The sequence below is a fragment of the Grammomys surdaster genome, unplaced genomic scaffold (genome assembly GCF_004785775.1).
Source record: "Grammomys surdaster isolate TR1022 unplaced genomic scaffold, NIH_TR_1.0 126219, whole genome shotgun sequence".
Classification (NCBI taxonomy): domain Eukaryota; kingdom Metazoa; phylum Chordata; class Mammalia; order Rodentia; family Muridae; genus Grammomys; species Grammomys surdaster.
Genome location: NW_021621022.1, coordinates 6,061,644 through 6,085,116, shown reverse-complemented (window position 1 = coordinate 6,085,116; position 23,473 = coordinate 6,061,644). Strand labels below are relative to the sequence as shown.

At 42.3% G+C, this 23,473-nt stretch overlaps 1 protein-coding gene across 2 annotated transcripts in view; it reads left to right on the top strand.

The window, feature by feature from the left end:
- The first annotated feature begins 6,114 nt into the window (after positions 1-6,114).
- The window catches only part of Ppp2r2a (protein phosphatase 2 regulatory subunit Balpha), a 59,328-nt gene continuing 41,969 nt past the window's right edge, over positions 6,115-23,473 (top strand). For both annotated transcript variants that reach the window (XM_028758803.1, XM_028758804.1), the window contains exons 1-2: positions 6,115-6,474; positions 8,209-8,283. In XM_028758803.1, the coding sequence (XP_028614636.1) occupies positions 6,468-6,474; positions 8,209-8,283 (82 nt within the window). In that variant the 5' untranslated portion in view covers positions 6,115-6,467. The remainder of the gene's footprint in view (positions 6,475-8,208; positions 8,284-23,473) is intronic.

Below are 23,473 nucleotides of genomic sequence, written 5' to 3'. Positions count from 1 at the left end.
CATGCATGTGTACACATGTGGTCATGGTATGATATATGTTTGGAGGTCAATGGTTAACTCAGAGGAGTTACTTTCTTCCCACCTTGTACATCTGAGGATAGAAGTCAGCTCACCAGTCTGGGTGGTAAAGACCTTTACCACTTGCTTGAGCCATCTTACTAGCCTAGAGTTAGCTTTAAAAAATAATTTTTTTCTTTCTCATTGATATATATTCAATATCTACTATTTAGAGAAACTCAACTGGCTAAGGAGGAAATGGCCACCCAAATGCGTCTGTGCCTGGAGACATTGTTATGAACCCTGTGGTAACTGTTCTTCCTGTAAGGATTCTACAGATTTTGAGTTGGTTGTACCTACTGGGGAGTCATACTGTATACAAATTCTGTACCCTGTTTCTGAGGCTCAGCAACTTCCTTTTTTTTCTGTTTTTTGTTTGTTTGTTTGTTTTTTGTTTTTTGTTTTGTTTTTTTGAGGGGGGGGTTGAGACAGGGTTTCTCTGTATAGCCCTGGCTGTCCTGGAACTCACTCTGTAGACCAGGCTGGCCTTGAACTCAGAAATCTGCCTGCCTCTGCCTCCCAAGTGCTGGGATTAAAGGCGTGTGCCACCACTGCCCCGCCTTCTGTTTTGTTTTGAAAAACTTTTGACTACATAATAATCTACCTGGTAGAATTACTGTTATTTTTGTTCACCTTCCAGGCCAAGTTTGTAGTGAAGATGTGAAAAGTTGACAACTGCCTATGGTGTTTCCTGTAAAGGCCTTGCAACTGTTTCAGGCCTTGAAAGAATAGCTATCTTTTGGAAGGAAGGGAGGAAGGAAGGGAGGAAGGGAGGGAGGGAAGGAAGGAGGGAGGTAGGGAGGGACAGACATTGACCACAGGTTAGCACTGGATATCTTTCTCTGTTGTCCACTACTTTATTTTTTGAGACTGGACCTGTCCTCACTAGTACAACTAGACTAGCTGGCCAGCAAGCATCAGCATGTTTCTAATCCCCCTGTGTTACAGTGTTACCTACATGCAAGCTGTTGCCACACCGACTGGCTTTTGTAAAGGCAAGATGCTGGGGACTTGGACACAGGCTCTCAGGCTTGCTCAGCAAGCACTTTGTCCACTGAGCCATGGCCCTTGCCCTGTTACTTTCTTCCCTTCCCATTTTCTTTCTTTTTACCCTTTCTCCCTCTTTCCTGTTCTTCTTTTATTCCATTTTCTCCCCCACCCTCTCTTTAAATTCATTGTTCTATTAGACAGGATCTCATGTAGCCCAGGCTGGCTTCTAACTCATTATACAGAGTCATCTTTATGACTCTGAACTTCTGATCCTCCTGTCTCCACTTCCCAAGTGTTAGGACTATGAGTATGCCCTGCAATGTTTGGCTTTAAAACAGATTAATTAATTTATTTTCTATAGTTTTTATTTTTGAGGTGGCGCTCTTCACACGTCGCTTAGGCTGGTCTGGAACTCAAGATTGTCCTGGTAGCTGTGATTACAGTTGCCATCATGCTTGTTTCAACTTTGGTGGTGGGATTTTTTGCTTTTGTCCTTACATTTAAAGTCTTACTTGAGCCGGGCGGTGGTGGCGCACGCCTTTAATCCCAGCACTTGGGAGGCAGAGGCAGGCGGATTTCTGAGTTCAAGGCCAGCCTGGTCTACAGAGTGAGTTCCAGGACAGCCAGAACTACACAGAGAAACCCTGTCTCGAAAAACCAAAAAATAAAAAAATAAAAAAATAAAAATAAAAATAAAGTCTTACTTGGAGACGCTGTATCTGAAGAGCAGAGGATGCAAAAGGATACCACTTCTCCATATTTTTTTTTTTTTAATGGATAAGGGTTTGCATTAATCCCAACTCCAAATTTGGTTCATCGGGTAAAGAATTAATCTTTGAGTAATTCTCTTCTGGTCATGTGTGCTGGATAGTTTTATGTGAACTTGACACAAACTAGAGTGATCAGAGAGGAGAGAGTCTCAACTGGAAAAATGCCTCCATGATAAGGAGGCAGGTCTGTAAGACATTTTCTAAATTAATAGTTGATGGAGGAGTGCCCAGCCCACTGTGGGTAGAGCCATCCCTGAATTGATGGTCCTGGATTCTATAAGAAAGCAGGCCGAGCAAGTCCAGGAGAGCCAGCCAGTAAGCAGCACTCCCCCGTGGCTTCTGCATCAGCTCTTGCCTCCAGGTTCCTGCTCTGCTTGAGTGCCTGTCCTGACTTCCTTTGGTGATGAACTGTAATTTGGAAGTGTAAGCTGATTAACCCCTTTCCTCCTCAATTTGCTTTTTGGTTATGGTGTTTTATCACAGCAATAGAAACCCTAAGTGAGACAAATTAGTACCAGCATAGTAGGGTATTGCTGTGACAGTCGTGACCATATTTTGGGGAGGATTGTGGAAGGACTTTAGAACTTTGGGATAGAAAATCCACTGAATGTTAAGGACACAGGAAGCTGTTCTGTAGGAGCTGGAAAATAAGACTGTTGAGAGCAATGCAGACGACAGAGGCCTGGCTTGTGAAGTTTCAGAGGAGAGCAAAGACTCTACTGGACCTTTTGTGTGAAGATTCTGTGGTCCCGGTTAGCTGGGGCTGAAGAATCAGCTGTGATTAGCAAGATAGCAGAACTACTAAAGTGAAATCTTTGTTTTATAGAGATATTCAGTGCTTGTCAACTGTAGCTGAGAAATTAGCGGGGATAAAGAAGGGACCAGCATTGTTGAGGTGAAACCTTCTGGAAAGTGTTTCCTGAGAATCACCTTGTTCCAGACAAGGCCAAGGATGTACCTTATGCTGGCAGATCAACTTGGTAGTGTAAGTGTCACCTACATGGTACTGGTTATGAAGGCTTGAGGGGTCATGGAGAGCAGCTGAGGTACTCTGTGTTACTGTGTGTGGTAGGGCTGGAGTCCCTGAAGAGAGCCTAGGAAAGGCTTTTGGTGAATGTGCATCCTAGTTGCAGCAGAAGACCCTAGCATTTTAGAGATGCCAGTACCATGTAATGCCTACCAAGAACAGCAGCAGCGGTGGAGCAGAGCTGGCAGGAGCCTAGAAGACAACTATGTGTGCTACAGAGGACAGAACTGGAGAAGTGAGCCAAGCCCCAAGTGCCCAGAAGATCTTGAGTGAATTCTGGTTAGCAATAGAACCCCCTAAGACATCATGTAATATATTTTAAAAGCCACCTTGCAGTAACGCAAGGTGAGACCTGTTCAGCTCTAATATGCTCCTGATTCTATAATTCATTCTTTGTGTCTCTTGACTCAGATTTGAAGCAGAAAAGTCCCAAGTCTTAAGTGTCACCAAAAAAACCAAGAGGAAATTTCCCTTTTCATTTACCCAAGATGAGCTCAATTCTGCAAGGCTTGGTCACCGTGCATGGTCATGTGATCAAGAGTTACATTTAGGAGTCTTCTCACATGATAAAAAGCTTGTAGTTAAATGTGGTGACTTGCCTGAAATCCTAGAATTTTGGAGGCATAGGCAGGCAGATCACTGTGAGTTCAAGGACAGCTTTATCTATGTAGCTCTAGGTCAGGGCTACAGAGCAAGACTCTATCTCAAAACAAAACTCAAAACCAATTCAAACAAAAGTTTCAAGATCATGTATAGAGAAGAGAATATTATCCTATTGGGATATCCTGTCTCCTGAGAAGTATGTAAACAGGTTTGAAGATGCCATTGGAAGTAGCTACAGCAAACGTATGCACAGACAACTATTTATCAAACGGGGTTGGTTGTTTAATAAATGTAGGTGAGGTCACCAAGATGATTTCTAAAATGCCTTTTTTTTTTCCCAACCTGGAGTTAAGAAGAATGAGGGCTGGAGAGTTGTTGGCTCAACAGTTAAGAGCACTTGTTGCTCTTGCAGAGGACTGAGGCTCAATTCCCAATATCCACATGGCAGCTCACAACTGTCTGTAACTCCAGTTCCAGGAGTGTGACACACTCTTCTGACCTCTGAGGCCACAAGGCATGCACATGGCACACATACATGCATGCAGGGAAAACACGCAGACATGTTACATACATCTTAAAAATCAAAGAAGAAGGAGTGAAAATATTTACAATTCAGCAAACGTTAAGGAGCCAACATTTAAGTGGTTTTTCTTCCCAATCCAGAAAGACTTATTTATTCATCCATTAATCCCATGAATTATGTGGCTGGTGATAGGGAGATGAATAACATACTTCTTAGCCTCAAGAATTCGATCTAATAACAGACACTGACTGAGATCATTTTAATGTGGTTTAAGAAAACAGAAAAGTGCATTTATACTTTATGAGACTATTTGTATAAACTGACAACATGACTGCTTCATAGTTTGGTTAAGGGGAGGGTTTATTGTAGATATGAGAGAGCAGCCAGAGGCATCTGGTATAGTCCAGAACACAGACTGAACATGGCCAGAGAGGGAAGAAATGCAGGGGAAAAATATAGAGGAAATAGCCAGAATAGCAGGGTCATAAGGAGTAGTAGCTGGGGAGAGGAACACCTGAGGGCAGGAGGGAGTTTAGAGTAGAGGAGAGGTAAGAAGGGCAGGATGCTAACATGTACTGAAATGTCTTACAGGTTCTTGTGATATCAGTGTGTGTTTTGATATGCAGTTAGGCAACATACGTAGCTATATCTCCTTTCTGCCAGAAGTAAGGGAAATGACTTTTTTGGTAGAGGGAAGCACACAAGTTCCTCAAGAATGCTTTTTTTTTTTTTTTAATCTAACTGCCAGAAATCCTCCTAAAGTCCAGGTTGAGTTCATTTCTGGATATTTGGACTGCCTTTTGCAGTTTGGGGAGTTTCCTTTGAACCTGACACCACTTGTTTTTGTTGTTGTTGTTCCTCCTCTTCTTCTCTTCCTCTTCCTCCTCCTCCCCCTCTTTCTCCTGTCTTTGAAGACAGGGTTTCTTTGTGTGGCCTTGCCTGTCCTGGAACTAGCTCTGTAGATCAGGCTGACCTCGAATTTCCAGTGATCTGCTTGTCTCTGCCTCCTGAGTGCTGGGATTAAAGGCGTGCACCAATCGCTAACACCTCCTCCGGCCCCCCAGGAAAGATCAACACTTTTAAGCAAGGGCATCCAACCTCGTTAAAGGTGAATCGGAAATGAGGGAAAATGTCAGAGAACCTAACTGGAAGAGGCTACATTAAATGGATTTAGTTTAATTGTGTGTGTGTGTGTGTGTGTTTGATGTGTATATGTTAGGGTCTTAAATAGATAGCCCAGGCTATCCTCAAGCTCAGCTGTCCTTGAACTCTAGAACCTCTTACATTCATCCACTTCACAATCACTGCTGAGATTATAGGCATATGTCACCATAGCCAGAAGAACATATCTTCTTCTTTTTTTTTTTTTTTTTTTTCCTTTTTGGTTTTTTCGAGACAGGGTTTCTCTGTGTAGCCCTGGCTGTCCTGGAACTCATTCTGTAGACCAGGCTAGCCTCGAACTCTTGAACTCAGAAATCTGCCTGCCTCTGCCTCCCAAGTGCTGGGATTAAAGGTGTGCGCCACCACTGCCTGGCCCAGAACATATCTTCTTAATCATCGATTTTACCACTTTTATCTGAACAGACCTGGGCTACTTGTGGCGCCATTCACAACGTTCAATTTCTGTGAAGAGCTATTATTAACTGCTTGCAGTAGCCAAGGGCTCTAGACCATGGGAAGGTAACCTAATTCACCCAGATGGAACCAGCCCAGTTGTGTCCTTCTGGGATCAGTGAACTCTCACCTTAGGCAGGCAGTGGCGAATATGCATCACTCTCCCTTTATTTTGGTGCCCCCCGGGGCTCACCCACGGGGTCACTGGAACAACAAAAGGGGTATTCTCTAGAGAGGGCCAGCTCACCATGTGGGTGAGCGGCATAAATGAACATACGAGGCCATCCCAGAGTCCCAGCCCTGGCTCAAAGTCTTGGGACAGTGCGAGGTGCAAACAGGCTGACCTTGGCCACTTGGGCACCGCGGCCAGGCACATCCAAACCATAGCCGGAGCAAACTAAAAGCAGCTCTACCTTCGTACAGCCACCTTCTTTCTCAAGGGTCCTAGCGGGCGGAGCGGGGCGAGAACGCGGCAGGAAGGAGGCGTGGCCAACAAGGCGAGACCCGCCCCAAAGACGCCCCGCCCCTCGAGTGACGTCACCGGCCAGCCAGCGGGCGCCATTTTGAAAGTGGAGTCGCCTGCCCCTGCCGCCGCGGCCGCCGTCGCTGTCCTAGCCGCCGCCGCTGTCGCCGCCGCCACTGCCGCTGCTGTCTTCACCGCGGGAGAAGGAGCACGAGACGGGACGCCCCTGAGTGAACGCCATCATCCTGCCGACCGCTCCGCCCGGGCCGCTTCCTTTCCGCCCCGGTCCCCGTCCCCTCCCCCCTCAGGTGCCATCCGCCTCCATCCGCGCCCTCGATCCCCCCATCCCCAGGTGTGGGGGCTGAGCCCCGGTCGCGGAGACCCCGACGAGCCCGGCAGGGTCACCATTTGCAGCGCGACATGGCAGGTAAAGGAGAAACGGCCCTTGGGCGGCTGACAGGGTGCCGCTTCCTCTGCGCGCTCTCCGTCACCCCCTAGCGACCGTGGTAGCGGGGCCTCGGCCTGGGGCGCTGGCCGAGTGCGGGGCGGGCAGGCGGGCCTAGCACAGAGCTGGGACTGTGGAGTCTGTGGGGCCTGGAGGCCGGGCCCGGGGCCTGGTACTACACGAGCAGGGCACGGGTGCGGTGGGGGTGGGTGACGGCGTGGGTGGGGCGGGTGCAGGCGTGCAGATGGGTCCCCTCTGCACCCTGCTCCCTCCGCTCCTCCTTACATATTCATTCCTCTTCCCGGTCCACTGCGAACCTTTCTGTAGAAATGTATTCTGGACTGATAATAAGGAAGAGTGCTTTGCAAGTTAAAATACACTGGAGGTGTATGCCCCTCACTCTCAAACCCCCACCTCCCCGGCACCACACAGACATTAATGGGCAGGTCAGGTTTTGAGGGTGTAAGCCTGAATTTCGTTTCGATTGTGCTCCCTCTCCGTGTCTTATTTTTTGCCACTCATGAATGCTAAGCCTTTAATAGAAGTTGCAAGGATTGGGGTGGGGGTGGGGGCTGGGTGGGAGAAAAAGGTAATTTAAACTTTGCATTTTGCACGGTAGCGTTTGTGCAGATGTCCTTTTCCCAGAAGGGTTTCTTGGAGTTAAAATAGTTGTGGAGTTCGGGGATATAAATAGCTAAAGGGAGAGGGATTTTGTAAAAGCTTGCAAGGGGCAGAAAGCCTGATTGGGAATAATTTAGCAAGGAATAGGTAACGGAAAAGTGACGTTTAGTGTCGTTTGAGGGTCGGTGAGCTTTGTACGTTTTAGTCTTGAAGCCCTTCATCTAGTAGAGTCATTCTAGACTGAGATTCAGTTTCTTTTCCAGAAATTCAGGGGTGCTCCCCCACCCCCCATTTCCTCTTCAGTGCTGAGCAGTGAGTGTTGGAGATTAAACCAATTTTCCTGTCTTTTCAATATTTACATAGATAATAGACCTTTAAAGAAGTTATGCTGGACTGGTTTACAGTTTGCTGTATAAACAAGCTGCCCTTTGACCTTGCTGAACAATGAAATGATAACTGGAACTGTATTGTAGGAGATGACAGATGAGTAAAGTTGCTTTTTTCTGGGTCCTTTGGATTCTCTCATTAGGTGAATGGAGGACGAAGCAGCTTCCTTTGACCATCTCTTCCCAGGCATGCATTTCCGCCCCTTTCCTCCGTCTGCAGCCAGTGATTTGCTCCTAACGAATGCAGAGAAATGGGTGTTGTATTTGCTTAGTCCACATGAATCATCCCTCCTCTCAGGCAGTAATGTTCCCGAAGTTTTCTCTTCGTTCTATATTTCATGGTAGTTTAGCCTTATAACTCTTTTGTAGGTCTTTTGGACATTTAAGGGAAAACTAACTTTAGTGGGTTTTTCCCCCCTGGTAGGTCTTACTTGAAAGGCTCCGTCTTTAAGGGGAGGGGAAAGTAGAAGTGAGGTTTTGGATATCTGTACGATGATAATTATTGGTAGGCTGTGTGCTTGTGAATATTTTGTACCTGCAGACTTGTTTTTAATACACAACCAACTATTGGAGTCTGATTTGGTTCCAAATCTGTGGGCTCAGTGGTAGTTATGTAGGGAGTATCATGCCAGCCTCAGATACCATCTCTGTGTTTATGAGCGTAAACAGAACAGAACTCAATTTTAATTGCTATGTTTTCTTCTTCCAGGAGCTGGAGGAGGGAATGATATTCAGTGGTGTTTTTCTCAGGTGAAAGGAGCAGTCGATGATGACGTAGCAGAAGGTAAGAAATTTTAACAACTTAATATTGACTTAAAAGTCTGAGTACTGAAGGAACTCAATGTTTTGTGTTTGTTGTCCAAGAGGCGGGACTGTAGTTTTAAAAATCACCTTTCTGAAAAGTCTGTGTATCATATGTCTTGTTTACCTCTTTTTTTCATTGAGTTAATGAAATAAATGGCAAGTAGTAAGTGCTCTAAGGTTTGTGTTACTAAGGTTTCCTTGTTACATAAATTCTACATATAAATGACTGGACTTCATGTCAATGTGTTGTCTTTAGATAAAAAGGAGAAATAGCCACCAACAGTACTTAGCTCAGAAATGTTCCCAATAGCACCTTTTATTCTGTGGGGAGAATTAGGTTCTTTTGAACTTAACTGCTTTGGGATTGTATATTGGTTGACATGTTTGCTGAAAAAAATGCTGGCTCAAATTATTTATTATGTTGCAAGGATTTGTGTGTGTGGTTAAGATAGATAAGATATAATAATCACTCTTTTGTGGGGCACTTGTTTTGAGACAGAAACTTACTAATTTATTTCAGAACGTATCTGAAGCTTTAGAATGTCAAGGTCTTGCATGTAGTCTGAGCTGATCTTTTGTGGTAGAGACAAATAATCTCAAAAGGGATTCTTTGCTCAGATATATTTAAAGTTTGTGGGCTTGGGGTATGTGTATGGGGGTGGGTGGGGGAGGATGTATATGTGTGTATCTATGTCTGCCTGTCTGTCCCTAACTGGCTTTAAGCTTGCTGTGTAGACCAGGCTGTCCTTGAATTAGGTGATCCATCCGCCTGCCTCTGCCTCTCCAATAAAGTTAGTGGGGTTTTTCTAAACAGAAATCAAAGAAGAATGTGTACTTGTTGTTGTCTTTGAAAATGTGTACCCCTTTCTCTAGGTGGTACCTTTCCTTGAGGTTCTCTGCTGCCGTAGAGTGCTGTGGTGAGGCTTTTTTTTTCTTCCAGGTAGGCCAAAGACTGTTGACTAAGGAGATGCTTGTGTGGTGACATTTGTCACCAGTGTGTGCATGGTGTGGTGAGTCTTGTTGAAGGTCATTGTCACACTTGTCGTGTCTTAACAGACTCTCCCACCTTTGTTTTCTGGTGGTCCTCATCCCTTTCTCACATGAGAGACCAGAAACTTGGAAAGAATTAAAGGGTTTAGGAGTGACTCAGTGATGGTCAGTCTGTGCTGCTTTTCTGTAGAACTTGTTTCAAGAAATAAATCCTGCATTGAAGGGAGGAGTCTCGAATTCCTGATTTTGTAACTCCATTACCTGTTGAGCGGTAGGCACTCAGATATTGGATCCTCAGTTCTGTGCAGTTGTGTAATACTTGCCACATTATGAAAGTGCTCTCTACTTGGAAAACATTTCTTGGTTGCACTGTTTATTCCCTTATCAAAGGTCTCCTGAATGTTGAGAACGGGGTATATGGTATCTAGAACATAAGCTGTCTACCCTTAAGAAACTTGGTTTACTTCTTGTTAATCATGGGGAGAAGACTTCATTCAATCAGGAGAAATGGATTTTCTAAGCTGAACATCCCTTACTTAACCGAAACAAGTGATAGTTTGTGATACTACACGAATACACAAGATGTGTGTGGTGGATCAGTTTTCATTCTTGTCTGTCAGTTCTTAGTAGCTTCGTTCTGCTCTCGATTGATTAAATAACTTTCTAGGGTATATGTAGTGACAGTGTGCTCTGAACATCTCACAGTGTGAATGAAGACTTAGGAGTGTGTGCTTCAGGAAGAACAGGACTTATTCTAGTACTGTGTCTTCACAAGTACATAAACAGCGTTGTTTTCATGTTACACTGCTTTGATTTGCAGATTCTTAGAAACTAGCTTGTATACCTTTGTCTATTACGTTTATTAAAGGGAAGTTTTGCTTTTCTAATGTAGAATATGATTATTATATATGACCCAGAGGTAGAGATTATAATCTTTAAATGATTACTAGCTCCACCCTTAGACTGCCTGCTTCTTGTTAATGATGCATTCTGATTTTTTTTTTTTTCTGTCATTAGCCCTTGTAGCCAGGCTGCAACCAGGACATACTGATTTATTTGTGTAATGTGTTCATCTTCTATACCTACCTGCCTTGTACCTTTTTTTGGAGATGGTTTCTCTGTAGTTCTGGCTGTCCTGGAACCATGCTGGCTTTGAACTCACAGAGATCTGACTGCTTCTGCCTCCCCAGTGCTGGAATTAAAGGTGTGGTGGCTACCATGCCCCGCTACATTAACTTCTTAAATGAGTATCACTTTCTTCCTGTGTTTTACTTCTAATTTTGAACACAATCCTAGTTTGTCTTCTTTCTTGGAAATCTTCAGTGGATCATTGGATCCACTGGATTAGAAACTAAATTTCAGCCAGCAAAGTATGGCATTTCTTCAATATGTTCCTCTTAAGCTAATGAGGCCACTGAACTGATACTGTACAAGCAAACACTATGCACTATACTTCGGATTGTCTTTGCTATTCTGAGGATCGAGCTCAGGGCTTTCTGCATGCTGGGGAAATGCTGTACCACTTAGCTACATCCCCAGTCTGTCAATCCCATTGATGTGTGTGGCGGCCTTATCGTTGTTCCCTTATCAGAGCCCTACTCACCCTCAGTCTACACCTATAACCTTTTAATTACCTTCTGTGGAAATCATTTTTAAAATCTGTTTTACATTACTTTGTTAAATAAATACTATATTTAGTACCTTGAGTCTCTGCTGTTACACTCTAAGCCTAGTGCCAAAGATCTTTGTTTCTCCGAAAATGTCATGTAAACTGCTTGGCCTAGAACAACGCCTGGCACACAGTAGGCATTGGATATCTTGAGTGTCAGTGTTCCTGTTGCTAGGGTTTTAAAGGAGGTAGAAGGTCTAGAATAGTTGAGGTGAACTGGTACGGCCTTTCTGTTTCTTGTTTGCAGCTTTATAATGCAGAGAAGGCTGTAACTAGTGCTCCAATGGTTTAGTTTGTTGCTCTGCTGTGAGTCTTTCTGGGTTCCTGTACTTAGCCATAACATTGATGGGACTGATTGAATTGATTTCTGCTGTTTCTTTTTCTGCTCTCGTTAGTTCTCAAAGATGTCAGAAGGAAGTAGCTCCATGTTATTACTGCTGATGAGTTGTTTTAAGATGTTGACCCAATAGGGGCCTTAATTAAGAATATGTCTTTTCTGGACTGACTTCTCAAGGCTTAGGAGTTTTTATTGGGTACAGAAAAGAGTTTGACAGTCAGCCACAGGCTCTTGCTGTCTTTGCCTGTTTGGGCTTCAAAGCAGGACATTTATATGCCAAGTTACTGTTCTATCTACACAGGTCTGCAGGCATACAGCTTGTGTGTTTTACCTTTGGAATAGCTTTCTGAGAGGAAGTTGAGGTACTAAATTCTGTCATTCTAGTTTTTTCATGTCATGGAGTTCTCAAAATCTGTGAGGTCACCATAACACTATGTGTTTTATCTTTTTTTTTTTTTTTGGTTTTTGGTTTTTGGTTTTTGGTTTTTTGAGACAGGGTTTCTCTGTATAGCCCTGGCTGTCCTGGAACTCACTCTGTAGACCAGGCTGGCCTTGAACTCAGAAATCTGCCTGCCTCTGCCTCCCAAGTGCTGGGACTAAAGGTGTGCGCCACCACTGCCCTGCTGGTCTTTAATTATTCTTGACTTGTAACTTTCTGTAGGCTGAAGTTTGTTAGTCATTACTCACTGTGGTGTTGGACAAATCAGATCACCTAGTGGACTCCATTATAAACGGTTTACTAAAACTAATACCCCTGACTTAATGTTATTTTGATATTTAAATGAATGTATAACTATTAAAAAGCCCCACTACCTCGTTCATAAGATTAGACAGGTTTGTTTTGTTTTTGAGACATAGTCTTACTGAGTAGCCCTTGGGTGACCTGGAACTTGCCTGCTGTTCTTGAACTCACAGAGCTCCACCTCCACCTGCCTCTTATATGCTACCAGACCTGGTCTGTTGGTTTTTTTTTTTTGAGACCTTGTGGTTTGGTAATTTTTTTTTTATGTGGTGTAGTCTTTGCTGGCATGGAACTCAGGATCTTCTTGCCTCAGTGTTGACACTACAGGTGTACATGAACATGCCTTTCTTGTGAGAGCCATAAAGATTTACTTTTATTTCAGTGCTTAGAGCAAGTAAGGGACAATTAGAGTGAAGAAACTATGGATTGTCTTATTTATTTTATGTATTGATGTTTTGCCAGCACACACATCTTTGTACTGAGTGGTGCCTTTTGCCCACAGATGTCAGACAAGGGAGTTGGATAACTCCTAGAATTGCAGTTACAGACAATTGAGAGCTGTCATGTGGGTGCTTATAATCAGACTGGGGTTCTCTGGAAGAGTAGTCAGTGTCCTTATCCTCTGAGCCGTCTCTGTAGCCCATAGAGTATTTTTAAAATATCTGCTTTGTTGGTCAAAGTGAAGGCATAGTATGTTTGTGTGTGGAACCTCAAACTCTTTACAACTGTGGATGACCTTAAACTTCTGATCCTCTTGCCTCCACCTCCCAAAGGCTAGGATTATAGGAAAATGCCACTATGCTTGGGCTTTAAAAATTCTTTTAGTGTAATGAGTTTATGACATCTTCATATATATGTAACATTGGTACTTTGCTCCTATTCCCTCCCCTCACTGTACATGTTTTTTGATTATACTAGCATAGACTAAACAAATTGAAGACTGGGTCCTAGACACATGAAGCAGTAAGGTCACAAAAAGTTACTAATTAGCATAAAAGCAGCCCCTCTAAGCAGATAGGAGGAAGTTCTGATGAGGTTAGGGTGCCTCAAACATCTTGATCTGGGGTAGTTGGTGTATAGATAAATGTTTGCCATTTTTGATTAACCTGAATATTTTTGGTTGGTTGGTTGGTTTTTTTTTTTTTTTCTTAGACAAGGTTTTTCTGTGTAGCTCTGGCTGTCCTGGAACTCACTCTGTAGACAAGGCTGGCCTCGAACTCAGTCAGATCTACTTGCTTCTGCCTCCTAAGTGCTGGAATCAAAGGTGTGTGCCACCACAGCTCTACCTTTTGTTTGTTTTTTTAAAATTGTATATTATATTTATTGGTGTTTTGCCTGTCTGTATGACTGTGAAGGTGCCAGATCCCCTGGAATTGGAGCTACAAAAATTTGTGTGCTGGGAGTTGAACCTGGCCGGGTCCTCTGGAAGAGGAGCCAGTGCTCTTAACCACTGAACCATCTTTCCAGCCTCTTGTTTTGGTTTTGTTTTTTGTTTTTTTTTTTTTGGTTTTTCGAGACAGGGTTTCTCTGTGTAGCCCGGGCTGTCCTGGAACTCACTCTGTAGACCAGGCTGGCCTCGAACTCAGAAATCCTCCTGCCTCTGCCTCCCAAGTGCTGGGATTAAAGGCGTGCGCCACCACCGCCCGGCTTGTTTTGGTTTTAATTTATGTTTAATTTATGTTTACTTGGGAAGGTGGCAGGTATATACAGGTTTGTTTGGTTTTGAATCCAGTGCCCTAGTAATGACTAGAATGAAACATGGCAAATCCCTTTACTCCCTTGTCTGTGACCTGAAGACTAATGGTAAGCTCTTGTCTTGTTCCTTCTGCTCACTTGCATTTGGGGAGGAGTAAAATGATGATGCCTCTGTATCAGTTTTACACACTTCCAATTCAGTTTTCTCTCTAGTAGATGAAGACTAAGGTTTCCATCATCTGCCAGCCCCATGTCTTTGCCACAACACATGTGTGTTTCATTTGGTAGTCTGCTTGCATTGTTAGCACTGTGTTCATGTTCACTGTTGAACCAATGGGGGGTCCATGCTATCACTTGATTCATTTTCCCTAGACTGTCGGTTTGTGTGTCGATCTGTCTAAGTCTTTTTTTGTTCCTTAAAATCTGATAGCAGAGCTTGTGATCTGTAAGGGAAGTAAGTGTATGGAGTGGTGTGATGAGCTTACACTGCCCATCAGTCACATCAACTGAGGGCCAGGCCACAAGCTGTCCATTTTATACTCCCACCACTTCATCTTTTCCTGTCTATTGCTTTTTTTTTTTTTTTTTTTTTTTTTTTTGGTTTTTCGAGACAGGGTTTCTCTGTGTAACCCTGGCTGTCCTGGAACTCACTCTGTAGACCAGGCTGGCCTCGAACTCAGAAATCCACCTGCCTCTGCCTCCCAAGTGCTGGGATTAAAGGCGTGCGCCACCACCGCCCGGCGGTCTGTCTATTGCTTTTAAAGTATGAATTCAAAGTGTAAAAAAATGAAAAGCAGGGATTTCTCTCTCCCCCCCCAACCCCCGCTTCCATTTGCTCTTTGAGATGGGATCTCATGTAGCCCAGGTTGGCCTCAAACTCCTAAACTCATTGTATAACAGAGGCTCCCTTGGAACTTGTGATCCTCGGACTCCCACCTCAGAAGCGTTAGGATTGCAGGAGTCTACCACTACACTCTGCTAATTTAATCATTTTTAAAATATAAATATTTTGCATATTTGATGGTCTTAAGCATTATTTCATAGAAATTATTTTAGGATAGGATTTTGTTACCTAAAACCTGATTTTACGAAACCTGAATCAAACTGCATTGTATCTTTGCTTCCTGTTTTGATAGAATTTAGACTTGTGGACTGGTTCATGGAAAAACATTTTTTCCCCCTTCTGTTCTTCAAGCCTTGGCTGTCCCAAAACTTGCTCTATAGACTAGGCTGGCCCCAAACTCAAAGAGATCCGCCTACATCTGCCTCCCAAGAGCTGGAATTAAAGGCATGGACCACCACCACCACCACCTGTTCTTTCTTTGTGATATTCCTTTTAGCAGCAGGTTTGCTACTGACTGACCTAGTCACCCTCACGGGGTGTGCTGCTGCTTTTTTAGTTTGCCCGGTAAATAGCTTCAATGGCGTTCTGTAGTATCAGAGTTCCTTTGTTGTATTTTAAGGTAGTAAATTTTTTTTCTTTTTCTTTTATACATTTACTGATTAAAAGCCTGTAAGAAGTAGTGGCTATTAAAAGTGAGTTAGCTGGCAGTTGTTTCAAGTTTTTTTTAAATAAATTGAAAATTAAAATTTTATAACCAATTTCAAATCAGTCAAGTTCTTGGAAATGGTGGAATTGAATGATGAAAGAGGGGAGATTGCTTAACTCAGTAGGCAGATTCCTATATTTGCAGATATGTGCTTGTCTGGTTCTTCAGGGTGAGTTGTAAGAACACAGATAATGACATTGTAAGTTAGCGCTTGTTTTTTTTTTTGTTTTTGTTTTTGTTTTTTGTTTGTTTTTAAATGTGGCCCTGGGGATTGAATACAGATTATCAGTGGGAAGAATCTTACCGCCGAGCCATCTCACTGGTCTTACTTTTTTGTATTTGGAGATACTGTTTCATTCTGTTGCCCAGACTGGCCCAGAACTCACAGCAGTCTGCCTCTTGCCTCTGCTTTCCAACGTGCCAAGGCGACTGGCTTGAGCCACCCCTCCTGGACCATTGCTGTATATGTTTTCCCTCGTTAATCTTCACAAAAGCTCTGTGACGTAAGCAGACCTTGTTGAGAAGGTTAATGTATTAGCTGTAATCTTGGGCAAGTGGAGCCACTAAGATACTTATCTTGCCTTCATTTTCCTAATGCAATTTTACTTCAAATGCTGATCTCCCAACGGCTGTACCTCTAATCACAGCGCTGTGGAAGTTGGGGCAAGAGGACTGTGAGTTTGAGGCTAGTGTGGGATACAGAGCAAGACCCTGCCAAAGAAGAGGTAGACTTTCAGAAAAGTCCATCCTTAGGCTTGCCCCTCCCGAGTACTAGGAATATAGGCCACTATGACCATGCCTGGTTTTGTGGTTTTGTTTTTTTTGTTGTTGTTGGGTTTTTGTTTGTTTGTTTTGTTTCTTTCTTTTTTTGGCTTGGTGTTTACAATATGGTTTATTTTAGGGGAAGGTAGTACCAGGAATGAAACCTAGACCTGAGGACCTTGCATGTACTATTTAACTTGGCATGGGGCAAGCATTCTACTGCTGACCCCCAGCCCATGCTTTTGTTTTGATATTATTTCAGTTTGGGAGTTTACTGAATTTTCTGCTAACGTTATTTTGACACAGATATGAGCTATAGATGGGTTAGAATTCTTTATGATGCTTTTAATGTATGTAAATTTGTATTGTGTATGTTTATACATAGGCATTTCTGGTCAGAGTTTATAACCAGTGTGAAAATAGTTAAGTCTTATTTCTCTCAATGTATGGTCTGGCAACCTCTGAACTCATTGAAAACATTTATGAATTCAAAGTATTTTCATAATGCTATATACTACAATGAATTTGCCTTTTATACTGTGTTGCTGTTTATAGCAATGATGAGAAAGCCAGATGTGTCAGGCTGCAGGCATCTTGGTTGGTGGTAGTGCAGTGGCGCCAGCATCACTAGTGGTCACAGTAATCCTCAGCAACACACATGAGCCACTGAGAGCATGCCCTTCATTATCATCATCACCGTCATCATTATTATTGTTATATTTTTTCAGACAGAGACTCTATATAGTCTTGGCTGGATTTGAACTTAAAGATCACAGTTCACCTGCCTATGCCTCCTCCCAAGTGCTAGGAGTACCACACCCAGCTAGAACTGACCAGTTTTACTTCAGAATAGCCTTGGCAAAGTAGTAAGAGGTGTTACTTTTGGCTTGGATACCTGGCAGATAAAAGTTTTATTACAAAATGGAAAACATATCAAAAGCATTTCTGTAGCATGGTAAAGTATATACTGTGTAAGAAAGAGCTTTGGTAAAGCTGTTTACAGAGCTAACTGCTCTCTTCATTTTACTTTTTTGTTGTTGTTTTTTCGACACAGGATTTCTCTGTATAGCCCTGGCTGTCCTGGAACTCACTCTGTAGACCAGGCTGGCCTCGAACTCAAAAATCCGCCTGCCTCTGCCTCCCAAGTGCTGGGATTAAAGGCGTGCGCCACCACTGCCTGGCTTTATTTTACTTTTAAGAACTGACAGCATACATTTAATCCCAGAGGCAGGCAGATCTCTGTGAATTTGAGGCTAACCTGGTCTACATAGCTAGTTTTACACCAGCCAGGGCTACATAGTAAAATCCAATCTCAAAAATAAGTAAATAAAGGAGCTGACAAATGGTGCAGGCCAGCAAGACTAAACTTGGGGAATGAGGGCTAGGAGGATAAGGAGTTTGAGGCCACCTTGGACTTCATAGTTTACAGCAGCTTGGGCTGTGGGGCTTTGTGAATGCCTATCTCAAAAAAAAAAAAAAAAAATCAAACCAAAACAGAAAAGACCTGACAGGTAGTAGTTATTCAACCATGGATATTTGGTGTTCTCAGATTAGCATTGGATCTGTGGCCATACTAGTATTTGAAAAATACCATAGTAAAAATTTGAACTTTCAAGTAAAAGTTGGGATTTTGGAAAATGTATATGCCATCATGGAGTTGACACTTGGAGATTTTCAAAGTTCTTTCAGATGAAATTAGTAGTACTAACAAGTGCTGCATTTGTGTAATAAATTGTGTCAGTGTTTTGGAAAATCTTCATGCCTAAGTAAAGTAATGTTTTAACAGGTGACCAGTGCATGGGGTGTTAGAAACTATTTGTTGGAACAAGTATAAGCAAGAGTTTTGGAACTGAAGATGCAGGCCACTGTTCTCTTCAGGTTATAGAGCTCTAAGAAACTACCACCTGTCAGGCCAGAGAGATGCTCTTCTAGGGGTTCTGAGTTCAAATTCTCAGCAACCACACGGTGGCTTACCGCCATCTGTAATGAGATCTGATGCCTTCTGCTGCTTCGAATGAAGACAGCATACTTGTATACAATCAATAAATCAATCAAATCAGAAACAAAGAAACTACCACCTGTCAAGTTTGACTGCAGTACTAGAGAGCTATCACTACCCACCTCAAGACTATTCTCCCCTTATAAGTCACGTTACTCAATGAGTTTTTTTTCTCCCATGTATGCAGCTGATTGTCATGTCATGAGAATCTTGTTCAAGCAGGCCAGGCATTGAAGAGATTTGCAGCAGTGTAAACCTCCAGCTATAATTTTGTCTCTTTTGTTCCATTTTGTTTTGAGACTGGTTGTGAACTCTTGATCCTCTTGCTTCAAACTACCAAATATTGATACTACAGGTGTTTGCTGCCACACTTTGTTTGTGACATGCTAGGGTTTCTTCATCTATGCTGGGCAAGCACTCTGCCAACTAAGCTGCCTCCCCAGCTCTATGGGTGGCGCTTCATAATGTTTTTGTTATTATGGAGTTTATTACTATGAAGACATACTTCAAAACTTTTTGGTTTCAGATACTTTAGTAAATTGTGCTGTCCATAGAATTTTCCCAGCTTTGCTTAGTCTCTTATGGTGGAATATGTGTAGTGTATGAGTCTGCAGGTACCTGTACCTGTATGCATAAAGGCCAGAGACGGATGATATCTTTTCTTCCTCAGTCACTCCACTTGATTGATTGGATGGATGGATGGATGGATGGATGGATGGATGGATGGATGGATGGATGGATGGATTGACAAGGTCTCACAATATAATCCTGACTGGCCCTTGAACTCTCTTATGTAGAGCTGGTTGACCTCCAAAAGCAAGAGATCTGCCTGTCTCTCCCTGTCTCCCAAGAGATGGCTTAAAGGTATTCCAAACAAGCCCAGCTCCACCTTTTTGAGACAGGGTCTCACTGAACTTGGAGCTTATTGATTGATTTCAGAAGAGGGAAGGAATCTCATAGGGTTTAATCAGTAATGGCTCACTAGGTCTAGAAAAACACCTCAGGGTCTAAGAGCACTTAGGTCTATCCAAATCAGGCCATTTGTGACAGAGGAGTCATAAACACCTTTTGTGCTTATGTGTATGTGTGTGTGTGTTTAAAAAAAACACACAGGGTTTCACGGTTGTACTTGATTAGTCTTGGATGTGCTGGGTAGACCCAGCTGGACTTAGGCTCAGACATCTGGATTAAAGGTGTGCTCCACTAAGTTGGGTTTTTAACTTTTGAGCCAGAGTCTTATTTGAGTTGTGAGAGCTGGCCTGGATTTCAATATTTGCTTTAGACAGCTCTATGGCAGTCCCCTGTCTTTACTTCCTGAATGATGGGATGCTGTACTTCTGATTTAAACTAGTTCTGTGTTTGCATGCATACTGTCTTAGTTTGGAAAATTGGGGATATTACTTATAGTTAAGACAGAGTTTATAGCACCTCATCCCATTTGAGATAGTCTCTCATTGTAGCCAAGGCTGACCTTGAATTACTGTGTACCTCACTCAGGCTGACCTCTAGCTTCCCCAGTACTGGGATTACAAATGAGCTTCCCCACACAGGCTAAGAGAATATTCTTTCTTACGAATATTGATTTAAGCTAGGGATGACAATACATGCCTTTAATCCCAGCAGTCAGGAAGCAGCGGCAAGTGGATCTCTGAGTTTGAAGTGAGACCAGCCTGGTCTACAGATTGAGTTCTTGGATAGCCAGGGCTATGCAAAGAAATTCTGTTTTATAAAAATAAAAAGGAAAGAATATTGGTTTTAATATTAGTGGCATGAATCTTTAGGTACTAGTCTTGATGGGTTTTGTGTCCTCTGTCCCCTTTGTTACTTGCTGTGTCTGGACAACAAAAGTATAAAAGTATTACAGGAATGTATTGAGTTGAACTACTTGCACATTGTATATTTCATTCAGAGAGATTGAGAGAGAGAGAGAGAGAGAATATTAAAACTCCAGTGTTCTGTATTAAGAAAGAAAAATATAGGGGCTGAAGAGATGATTCAGCGGTTAAGAGCATTGCTCTTCCAGAGGATCCAACTTCAATTCCCAACAATCACATGGTAGCTCACAACTATCTGTAATGGGATCTGATGCCTCTTCTGGTGTTTTTGAAGAGAGTGACAGTGTACATGAAAATAAATAAATAAATAGATCTTGGAAAAAAAGAAAAACATGGCTGACAGTATAACTCTGGGAGAACACTTGGTATATGTATGTGTGGTTCTGGGTTTATCCCTATTACTGCAAGAGAGACAGAAAAATGAGACTAAGTAAGAGATTTTTCATGTGTGTGGTAATTTTAAATTTTTCTAAAGTTGCGAGAATGTTAGCTTTGAGCAGCATTGCTTCTGAGAACCTGCCGTTGTGCAGCTGTTGTCCATCTGCAAGACTGCACAGGAAGTGCTACACATAGAAGCATGGGCTTGTGGCTTCTTTTGTTTTTAGTTTTTCTGTTTTTTTCCAGTTTACTACAAGGTAAGATATAAGTCCAAGGTGCTAAATATAGTTAAATAGATTTCTAAAGGGGGATAGAAGGATTCTTCAGTATTTTCTGTTGACTACTAGGATGATAAGGTTGTTGAAAAGAGCAGGCTATTGTAGGCAGTAGGTAAAGATAACAGCATGAAAATGGTTGTTACTGGAATCAGTAGAACAGTTGTGTATCTCCCTAGACAAATTATTTTCTAACAGCACAGTGAGTTCCTTGAGTGAAATACTTTTGTCTCTGCCTCTGTCTTTCTGTATTTGTTTCTTGTCTTGGAAGTGTGAACCTGGAAATTTAATGCTTACTAGGCACTTGTACTGAGTCTAAGGCTAACAGTGATGTCTCCAGAGTTTTTAGTTTGGTTGGTTTTTTTTTTTTGGACAGGGTTTCACTGTGCAGCTCTGGTTGTCACCTGCCTCCCAGGTTCTGGAACTAAAGGCATGCACCTGGCTCCTGAACTTTTGATCCCATAAAACTGAAACAATATGGGAGATGATGGTCCCACACCACCCTTTCCCTCAACTTGGAGGATCACCTTTTACTTTCAATTTCTGTTAATTTAACCACTTAAGACACCTCGAATAAAGGCAATCAAGCAGTCTTGGATGAGACAGGGTCTCACTGGGTAGCTTTGGCTGTTTTGGAATTTGCAATGTAGATAGATCTAGCTGGCCTCCCAAATGCTGCCATGAAGCACGTCTGCTTCAAGCAGTCTTTTGTGATTGGTTTATTAAATTTAACATAGATCAGGTTGGCCTCCAATTCATAATTCTTCTGTTTATACCTCTAAGGGACCTGGTGCAGGGAGAGCACAGACTCCTGAAGGTTGTCCTCTGACTTTCAGTCTGTGGCACACATGCACCACATATATGCACATTAAATAATTAATATTCGATAAGTGTGAACTATCTGCTAAGTGTTAAGGAAAACAGCTAACATTAGCCTGTTTTCCTGTAGCACTTTTTATCTATGAACTCACACAATCCACTTAGCCAACCTCTGAGGATAACTCAGTACTGTCATTTTATAGGTTAGAAAAACCAGAAATGTTATCTCCCTATTTTTAGACATGTCTGTTAACATCTGGATCTTTTCTGCTGTGAACATATATTTCATAAAATACATGCTTTGAGCCGGGTAGTGGTGGCGCACGCCTTTAATCCCAGCACTTGGGAGGGAGAGACAGGCGCATTTCTGAGTTTGAGGACAGCCAGGGCTGCACAGGGAAAAACCCTGTCTCGAAAAACAAAACAAAACAACAACAACAAAAAATGCTTTGTATTATGGTAATTGAATTTGAATGATAAGTGGTATATTTAGTATAGACATTTGGGTTGAGAGTTATTTATTTTAATTAAAAACTTTGAGACAGGATCTTATGTAGCTCAAGCTAACCTCAAACTTACTAGGGTAATCAAAGATAACCTTGACTTTCTGATCCTCAAGCACACTACCAAGAGTGCTGGGATTACAGGCATGTATCACACCATACCTGGTTCATACACTTCTTAATACTTTATTTAGGATATATTTATGAAGAAATACTATTGTTGAATCAGTACATCTTTTTTATGACTTCTGATGCATATTGACAATTTACCTTAGGACATTAGGGTTGGATTTCTTTGTTGGAAGGGAGGGTCGATTTTGGTTTTCATCTATCAGTTAGTGATGGTGTCTATTTCCTGACCTCTTGATAATACGTATCATGATATTAACCATATAGAAACATCTTTTCTGTTTTTTGTTGTTTTTTTTTAACACGAGTGGTTAAGTGTGAAATATTCCACACTTAACATACATTTGTGTTCTCTGTCCCTTTTCCTTTAGTACCACCTGCCTTTTCTCATTGATATGTAGGGTGTCTGTCCTTTTCTCCCTTGGGTCATGCCTTCTAACTGAGAAAGTTGCATAGCAGCTCAGAGAACAAGAATATTGAGTCTCTATTGTGTGGGAATAAGTTTCTAAATAAAATAATTTTGGATAGGCAGAAAGGAAGTCAGAGGAACAAACACTTGAGGGTGACTGTGGTCCTTACTGCTATTCAGAAGGTTAAATGCAAGGATACCTAGTATAGGCACATGATGAAAATTCAAGAAACTTAGCTGGTGTGACTCAATTAGCAATATTAACAGACTGCAATTTAGCAGAACAATCTTTTTGAGTCTCTTGAAGATTTTGCTTTTCATTTTATAGGTATGAATGTTTTATTTGCATGTTTGTCTGCATTGATGTGCCAGAAGAGGGTGTCAGGTCCCTGGAATTGGAGTTATGTGGGTGCTAGGATTCAAACCCTGATCCTCTGAAGAGTCTGCTGGGTCATATTTTCAGCCTCTTAATAGAAGAATCTTAAAAGCATATTCTAATGCTTCACTCAAGATTACTTAGTTGTTTCGAGGTTTGGAACACAGGAAATACCTGTTGCTTTAATAAGTATTGCTTGCTTTGGGTGGATTAGGAGATTGAGAAAGCCAGGCCAAGAGTATTGAGTGTATCAGAATTGAGGTTAGGCAGTGGAGTGGCACTTTGACTCTTTTGGGTAATCTAAAATTAAATGTTTAGTAACAAAAGTTGAAGCATGGTCATCTTTTTTGAGGAACAGTTGCTCTAAGCAGAGATTGGGAGTAGGAGTTGGGTGGTATTGACCCTAATTGCTGCAGCTTTTTTTTTTTTTTTCCCTGAGACAGGGTTTTTCTCTATAGCCCTGGCTGTCCTGGAACTCACTCTGTAGACCAGGCTAGCCTCGAACTCAGAAATCCACCTGCCTCTGATGCTGCAGCTTTAAAAAAAAAAAAAAAAGCCTTGCCTGAAATTTCCCTTGCTACTCAAGTGTAAATGGTACGTGGTCTCTTTTCTGTCCTCCTCAGGAAAGAAATATGTGTAATGCATATCTTTGGTCTTTGCAGAACCATGTTTAGACTGATGAATATATTCAATGTCCTTAGA